The following is a 9,059-nucleotide window of genomic DNA, read 5'->3' on the forward strand; positions in this document are numbered from 1 at the left end:
GTTTTAATGTGTTATTTAAATTCAATATTAAAGTTAACCAAATTTGAGTTTACCTTTGCCAGTCTGCATTTGTGAATGTGGAATTTTCCAATTGGAATTATTAAATTCACTATGAATTCTATGCCTTTATTTTTGTAATCATAATATACAATTATACTTCTACAATCAATTTTCATCATTGTTTTTATTTTTACACAGTATATAATTCTCAATTTTAGCCGAATAACAACAATTAAGTTACAAAAGATACATTTATTTTCAATTTCTAAAAAATTGGATAAGTATAAATTTGTATATATATCTTAACAAGAAAAGTGTTTGTTATATGTTTATTATTACATGAATGATAAAAAATGTCTATACCATTAATAAGTAGCAGGGGTTATTGTTTTGTTTTAATGCGATCATCTGTCCGGTCTGTGACATCATGGGCGATACCATCTCCAACCACAGACGTGGGGGTGTCTGGTTAAACAACACGGTGTTCGACGCCCAATAAATCAAGCAAAATCCGAGTCAATCTCAGCAATGAACACAAAGTTGTTGTTTTTCTTGTCAAATCCGTCACTTTTCGCGCCGTCATGATTCGAAGGAGGGATAAAACTCCTTCGTGTGTGCAGACCTTGTGACATGAATCCACCGCCGGGACGTTTGTTGTTTCCTGTGTGGATCATGTACAGTAGAGCGGAGCAGCGCTTCCGCCCGGACTGTATCCCAGTGGCCGCAGCGCGAGGATGAACAAACACACATGTAGCACTTTAATCCCGAGACCCCGAGGACGCGCGAGGATCATACAATGTGTGTACGTGGTGGGCTTCATGGTGAGTTACTGACGGAGACTCGGCGCTGCTGACTGACATGTTTACTGTGTGTGTAGTCAGGCTGTCATCCAGGGATGGTGCATGTTATACTGAAACACAGATTGATATGCTTACAAAAAGCATTTCACCATACCCCTTCATGTTTAAACTATAGATTATTGTTTATATTTGGGATATTATCATTGTGTAGTCATCTGTGTATTTTTTTTATTCAAGTCATTTATTGATTGCTTTAAAATGTTTTCTATTATGTGCATATCGACTTACTGACTCATTTCATCATTCAGAGAGAGGGAGAGGGAGAAGGGGGATATTTTTTTCACAATTTCCCTGAGGTACCCGAACAAAGGGATGAAAAAAGTTTTATGTAATTGCTTTATTGGAACTGTAACAACATAAAACACATCTATCTAGTTATCCATCCATCCATCATCCATCCATCCACTCTGTGCCACTCATCACTTGTAATACACTTAAAGTTTCATATTAGCTTTTTCAATGTGTTCATAGATTGTAAATGTTGACTTACATCTTTCATATCAGCAGATGCCACAGACCTGCTGAAACAGTTTCAAAATATAACCTTCATTACATATCAGAAAATGTGCTCAAAAGATCAGAAATCCACTCTGCAAGACTAAAGCAAACTCAACACTACAGTTATGTTCCTTCTCACAATACTCATGTGTAAAGTTAGATATTAAAATAAGTTTTTGACCCTTTCTACGTTGACTAATGTCTATAAGATATTGTTGAATATGTGGAATTCTTTATTTCACACTGAAGATATGTTAAGGGATAGTTGATATACCGGATTTGATGGGTGGTGGCCTGTGTTGTATGAAATATGAGTGACGTTTAAGAGCTGACTTGCAGTCTGCATAGCTTGTCAAATAGTCATCGAACTTCGACTCATAAAGAATCCAGTCAGCCTTTGTTGTTGTTGTTTAGGTTTTTTTCTTGTACAAGGACATAAGTGCCCTTGAAGTCTCAGCAATTCCTGTAATGGGCTGTGAGAGAACACTGTATGAGCTGCTGTGTGGCTTCAATCAAGTATTTGGCTGGAGTTCATCTCAGCAACGTGCGCAAACAGAATGAGCAGGGGCTTTTTTTCTGTGTGTATCTTCTCAGAGAGCCTCTGCTGAACAAATAAAAGTTAGATTTACACTTGTCTAACCTTTTGGATGATGTTCAGTCCTTCTCCTTGTTTACATTCCCATCATGTGTTCTGTGTAGGACCTGTTTGGAGTGAGCATGATCATTCCACTGCTCAGCCACCATGTGAAGGCACTTGGGGCGAGTCCCACTGTGGCTGGTATTGTGGGTAAGTTGTGTCATATTATCTGGTCATGTTATGTTGGCAACAAGCTGGAAAACTGCCTAAAACGTCAACAACAACCAGTAAAACTACAGGTTTGCATAATCAAAATAAACAAAACAAAAGGATGAGCACCCTCATCTCACACGGCCACGGCTCTTAAGCCATTTCAGTTACACATTTGCCAAAAAACAGGTTGATAATTTGGAACAATAATTGAAATTTCTAAATGTTCCTGTTTTTTTTCTTGTAGTTTGCCGCTGCTGTTGGGGCCGCAGTACTGTATATTTGGAGGGATAATGGGAAAATACTAAAAGATTAGTTGATGTCCCAAATTTATTTGCTTTCGTTCAAAGTTGCACATGTCCTGCTGAACTATGTTAAAGTTCAACTCAACATTGGTTTATTGTCCTTTGCTTTAGTTGCAGTAGTTTTGTAGCTGTAATGATATACTCATGATAATAAATACAGATGAGAATATACTCACTCTCCTCATCTCAGTGTGGTATGCAAGTTACACTGCTGCAGATAAGCAGGTTCTTCTAAGACTTATCAGGCCGGCACAACAGATCCTGAACTTCCCCCAAACTCTTAAAGCATCGACCAGTTCACTCATGAGGAAAGTTCATCTCTCTTTCTGATCACCTGGAAGGCAGATTTTGAACTGATGAACAAACTACTGAACAGCCATCAATTCATTAAACAAGCAAAAATAACACATTTAAATCAAAATGTAATTCAACTCTAATTTCTACTATAGTCTCAAACAAAAGTATTCATCTTTGTATGTACAGAGTTTATGACAAAGCTGTTGAGCTGGATCAGATTGTAAATATGCACCTAACAAAGTGGCAGTTATGACTTGAAGGAGCTTATCATTGATTTGCCCACAGTAGAGATGCAGAAATTCCTGGTTTGAGATTTAGTTTGAGGTCTTTCTGTGCTGAGTTAGCATTTCCTCCCTGTGCAGGCATGGGTTGAAAATCCTACGTCATTGTTAGGAACTCTATATCGGCATGGACTGGTAATTTACCCAGATTGTATTCTGACTACCTCAGTTGGTAGAGCATGAGACTTGCATTCTCAGGGTAGAGGGTTCGTGTCCCACGCCAGGCGCCACCTTCCCGTGGGCTCACCACCCGCAGGAAGGTTCTTAATTGGTGCAATGTGATCAGGGTGACGGTGCTCAGACTGACACCCCCGCCACACGGAAATGGATAAGCAGGAGAAAATGAATGAATGAATGTATTCTGACTTCGCTCAAAGTCAGCCGGGCTCCAGCCCTCCCGTGCCTGTACATTGAATGAAACAATATAGAAGATGAATGGATTAGTAATAGAGTTTACAACAGCCTCTTTGCTCTTATTTGCGCCATGCTGCCACCATTCATTCATTCATCGCTAAAAGTGACAAATGATTTGATATTACTCCCACACAATGACAGCAAAGGTTTTCGTCATTCGAGTTTGTTAATCTCAGCTTCGCCGGCTTGGAGCAGCCACTAAAGCGTTTTCTGTCTGTTACCTGTACAAAGTGAACCTAAACAATGTTTTCTCTTGCAGGATCCACATATGGGATCTTGCAGCTCTTCTCAAGCACAATAGTTGTAAGTATCAGCTTTGTTTCCTCGTCTTCGTTCTTCACTCCTGCTGAAGAAGACATGCCGTTTGTGAACGGTTGCATTCCACAAAAACAATGAACACTGGCAGTTTTAGGTTGATTGTGGTCACGCACTGCAGCCCAGTTCTCACACACACACACACACACACACACACACACACACACACACACACACACGCACACATTCTCTCAGACATAAGCTGCTCCTCTTCGGTAAAGTCCACCATTTATTTCGGAAATTGATTTATTTTATAATCGTTGACCAACACCCTTGAAAAGACACTGGAGACTTTGTGTCATGAGCAGACAAACTGCTCGCTGGCACTTCTAAAAATAAAATCCTTTTTTTTTTTTTTGCAAAAACTCCTGTCAAAAAAACAAAGTCAGCATAACATTCTTTGCTGTCCCTTTACTGACCGAGCTCCTGGAATTGGTTGAATTCTCAGGGGTCATGCGACAAATTAAACGGATAAGGAGTCATCTGTTGGGTCCTGTATGCGGACCCGCTGAATCCTGATGAATGTAGGGATGTGTGAACAGCCGGGTGACTATGGTAATCCCACCAAGCAACATTCGGAACACAGTAAACTCAATTGGTTCTAACTTCATTATTTCATCAGATGGTTACTTGCATGTATGTGTGAGAAAGAGCGAGAATCTAATAAAGGCTTGTGGAACAACTTGAGCCGCTCGGTGCAGAAAGTTCTGGGATCTGATCGTTCTTTGAGTCATCTGATCTTTCAGATTAACAGTCACGTCAATCCAAAACACTGGCAAGTGATTGTAGTATCTCTTCTGTTAGAGGACTGGACTTATCTCTTTCTCTCCATTTGTTCAGATTTGTCACTACTTCAGCATCAGATTACGTGACGTGTCCTTCCTCCTGTGTGATTGGCAGGGCAGCTGGAGTGATGTGGTGGGGCGGCGGGACTCCCTGCTGGCCTGCTTGCTGCTCAGCGCTCTGGGCTACGGCCTCCTGGGGATGTCCACCAGCATCGCTTTGTTTGTCCTCGCACGGATTCCTGTGGGTAAGTCGTGCAGCTGCACGAAAACATGCATCAATGCCTCAGTGCCGGGGGTGGTGACTCCTGATCCAAGAGGTGTAATCCAGTGTGCTCTCGGGGCCTTGCTTACATGGCAATTCCGTTTTCACATAAAGGGAAAACGGAATTGTTGTGTTCTGAAAATGCAACTTTTTAAAAACGTCTCTCAAGGTTTAACCTTTTTGAAAATGCTCTGTCGTCATGTGAACGGGTGAAAACAACCCGTTCTGGAAATGCTGGCGGAAACGCAGCTAGTGCACATGCGCACCACGGCATTAGTAAATAGTTCTGTACTTGCCATTCAGTGGCTTCAGTCATACAGTGACATCTAGTGGTCCAAGATTGTATTGCGGCAAGGCAAATTTAGTTATTCATCACCAGGGCAAACACAGTGCTTTATGAAGAAATAAAAGTAATTACATATGTAAATTGCAATGGTATATTGTAATATAAAAGTAGATTCTTAAGATAACTGGTATGTAGTTGTATCTATATGATATTATGGTATATTACACTATTAAAAAAGGTAAGTTGAGGTTGAGGTTGAGGTAGATTATGTCAAACAAATTAAAATCGAATCATTCAGCAACAATTATAACCAAAGATTTTAACTATGTTTTAAACGAAGTTGAAAGTATATTTTTATTCTTTGTTCCAGATTGTATGAATATAAATGCAATCCTGCTTTTTTCATTTTTCTTTAATCTTTGTTAGTTTTGCTCATACCAGCAGAATATAACAATTCGGGGTATACTGATACGGTGGTTAAACTTACTCTGTCATCACCGCTACATTTTACACAAACTTTACATTGATCCTCAATAGACCGGATTTCTAACTTCGTCTGTGCTGAAAAACTATTTTCATGAATCAATATCTAAATGTTTTGGTAGTTTTAGTTTTAAATCAGAAAAAAAAATACTAACATGATGAATTTATTTGGAAGATATACTTTGACTAAATACCTGTACTCCATTCATTTGTGGCCAGATGATTACTGTTGTTGATAGTTTCCTAGACAGAGTTGATGAGCCTCCTTGAAGGTTTCCTGATCTAAAGCCTATATCTCAGAATTACCTTTATCTTGATGACATGAGCACAGAAAGTCCGTCACTTCCTCACTGGCGACTTGTTTTCTGTTTCAGGGCTGTTCAAACACTCGCTGTCCATCTGCAGGGCCCTGCTGTCCGACCTGGTGTCGGAGTCGGAGCGCCCCCTGGTGATGGGGCACTTTAATGCCGCCTCCAGCGTAGGCTTCATCCTGGGTCCCGTGGTGGGGGGATACCTCACCGAACATGAAGGAGGCTTCTACACCTCCTCATTTACTTGCGCTGTCATCTTCCTTATTAACGCTGGTGGGTTGAAAATATCGAGAAGTCGTGATTTAAAGGAAAAGGTTGTGGTCAAATTAACACACATCTTTAGAAGCAGGTATAGTGTAAGTGCAGAGCTCTAGATGCAGATTGATTACATATTCACCTTCTTATTGGCTAATGGGAACGCTACTATAGAGTGGTAATATTTTCATTGCAATAATTAACAATTCAAGGACAGGTTAAATGTGCATTGTAATGTATATAACCTTGTTTCATAGTAAAAAAAAGATCTGGCTAGTAAAACTGTTGATTGGCTAGTAACTTGGAAATCCACTTGCCACAATGGCCAGTGAGCAACAAAGTTCATGTTGAGCCCTGTGTAAGTGTCAACGTTATGAAATATTTTAAATTCAAAAACTATAAATGTTACAGGTTCATCAGTTCCGGGCTAGATATAAAGATTGATACATTGTTAAAGTAAAATACTTTAATTAGCTCACAACAACAAGTGTACTGTATTGTCTGTGAATCTCAACACCCATTAACAAAAATATATATTATTATGTACATTTTTAGTAATCCAAAGGTTACAACCTGGAGAGATATCTTACCCGTCCCCCTCATGGTGGGATAAGTGGACCAGAGGAGGGTTCAGGTTTAGCACCCCTCTCCCAAAACAATTCATAGTTCAAAGTTCCTTTATTGTCATTGTACGGTACAACGAAATACACCGGGGCAGCCAGCGTGCGCAGCGCCCCATGCTTAAATGAAAAATGGAAAATAGCAGGTAAGGAGAGGTAAAAAAAAAAAAAAAAAAAGTAAAAAAAATCTGATAGTGTTGTCAACTCAGCCATAAGAGTATGAACACCTGGCTGTTATTGTGTGGCCCAACATCAGACCCAACATGAGTCAGACCTTCCTCTCATCATGCATCAGTAAAGGTCTGAAGGACCTGATTAACCTCCTGACTTGGAACACTTTTCATAAATGCTAACCACTGCAGAGCGGCAATGTCCTAAAAGAGCCTCGGTTTTGTGATCTAACTCACTTAAATCATTACACTCGCTCATATTTTGTGATTTAACTTTAAAGACTAAATGCTGAATTTCCACCTTATATAGCCCACCCACCAACACTTTATTTCCTCACTTCATCTGTGCGTATGTCATATTTCAGGGCTGGTGTGGCTGCTGCCGTGGAGCGAGACACTGTCCTACAGTAATGACACCAACAGCAACAACACGAGTCAAGGTTGTCATGACAAGCACTTCAGTCAGTCTGCACACAATGGCTCTCGGGCAGACTGCCACCACCCTGTGCTGACAGCAGACACTCAACCAGACTCTGGGTTTCCTGAAAAGCCCCGCGGTGGTCTCAGTTGGAGGGAGGTGTCTCTGCTCCAGCCTGTCTGGAGACAACTCTCCTCTGTGGGCTCCAAAATCCACATGGTGGCCTCCTCTGACATGTGGGACCTTTTCCTCGTGCGTCTCCTCATGGCCATAGCCATCATGCTATACTACAGCAACTTCTCTCTGGCCATGGAGGAGCGTTTCTCCCTCAAACCAAAGGTGACGGGTTACCTGATCAGCTACAGCAGCACCCTGGGGGCCCTGGCTGGGTTCCTCGTGGGGCCCGTGACCCAGCTGTACGGAAACAACATGCCAGCCTTGCTGCTTCACTCCACAGTGCTCACCTGCTCACTCATTTTCCTCTACGCTGCGGGGCCCTCTGTGTGGCAGGTGCTGCTCACCTCCACCTTCTTTGCCATTTCTACCACTATTGGTCGGACATGTATCACAGACCTGGAGCTGCAGCGGGGAGGCGTCCAAGCCAGCGGGACACTGATTGGAGCCGGCCAGTCAGTCACGGCTGTGGGTCGAGTCCTGGCGCCTCTCCTCTCTGGTCTGGCCCAGGAGTTCAGCCCCTGTGGCCCACCCAGTCTGGGTGTAGTGCTGGCTCTCGCAGCTGTGGCTCTGCTGCTTGTCAGAATCCCCAAATGGGAAAGGAGAGGGGTGAAGAAGGCCGCCAAACTCTTACAATAACGTCACACTTTTAAATTGGTGAAAATCATTGCAAATCTTCCAATCGAAGAAATGCTCTTATTTGCCGGAGGCCTGCAGTTCTGATGAGAGGCAGACTCATTGTGAGAACAGCGTTTCCTCTTGAAGCCTTCGACACACGTACCTGTCCATGCGAAGACGTAACGAGGTGAAGGTAGCGCCTCACCGCCAGCACTGCGCTCCTCCTCTCAGGGAAAGCCAAACTGAAAACCAAGTGCAACTTTCAGGTGAAGACAGACCTGCAAAGTTTGATGTGCTTCTCAAAATGCTGTCGTTAGACCAGACAAACATATAAGCCATCAGCACATAGTACTTGACTGGAAAACGTGTAGACTTTGCTTTTCAATGAATTTGTGTAACCACTAGATGGTCTGATGCCCTGCTGATGGATGGTTCACTGCAATAACTTCTACTGCTACACTAATATACGAGAAGATAAAAGGGTTCTTCTAGAATCGAGGCTCTGAGTACTTCAGACATTTAAAAATAAAAACGATGAAACCAGTGGGGGATTAAATTCCCCGACTATTACTGTTGTGTTTGGAGTGGACACAAGAGTCTCATACGTTTTACCTCAGCGAGCGCCAGTTATTTCTTCTCATAATGTAACAGAAATAGAGAAATTCGAATGGTGGTATGAGTGAATGTATTCTTCGTTTTTCGTGTCTGTGATATTTGTTATATCCTCTGAAGAGAGGAACATTTTGAATGTTTTTTTGGTTTGTTTTTTTTATATTTTGAGCCATCCAATTTTCTGTGGACTCAAATATCACTTTGAAAAGAAGAAAAGTGTTTGTTGTATTGCTGTAATGACCCAAATCCTTAAACGTACCTGCTAACTAAAATCCCAAAAAGGATTAAAAGAAACTGTTTTTATTTTT

General features: G+C 41.6%; 1 protein-coding gene across 1 annotated transcript; it reads left to right on the forward strand.

Annotated features, from left to right (window-relative positions):
• The first annotated feature begins 676 nt into the window (after positions 1-676).
• mfsd9 (major facilitator superfamily domain containing 9) lies at positions 677-9,053 on the forward strand. The gene is made up of 6 exons (XM_080478651.1): positions 677-821; positions 2,058-2,145; positions 3,702-3,745; positions 4,658-4,787; positions 5,948-6,157; positions 7,295-9,053. Exons 1-6 carry the CDS (start codon positions 735-737, stop codon positions 8,158-8,160), a joined length of 1,425 nt encoding a protein of 474 aa, XP_080334777.1. The 5' UTR covers positions 677-734; the 3' UTR covers positions 8,161-9,053.
• Positions 9,054-9,059: the final 6 nt, after the last annotated feature.

The sequence above is a fragment of the Lipophrys pholis genome (assembly GCF_963383615.2).
Source record: "Lipophrys pholis genome assembly, chromosome: 13".
In the NCBI taxonomy this organism is placed as follows: domain Eukaryota; kingdom Metazoa; phylum Chordata; class Actinopteri; order Blenniiformes; family Blenniidae; genus Lipophrys; species Lipophrys pholis.

Excerpts from the sequence above, each read along its gene's own strand:
- mfsd9 (XM_080478651.1), top strand. The coding sequence starts at position 735 with ATGAACAAACACACATGTAGCACTTTAATCCCGAGACCCCGAGGACGC. Across the intron at positions 4,788-5,947 it reads CCTCGCACGGATTCCTGTGG|GGCTGTTCAAACACTCGCTG; the intron begins GTAAGTCGTGCA and ends TTTCTGTTTCAG. Across the intron at positions 6,158-7,294 it reads CATCTTCCTTATTAACGCTG|GGCTGGTGTGGCTGCTGCCG; the intron begins GTGGGTTGAAAA and ends GTCATATTTCAG.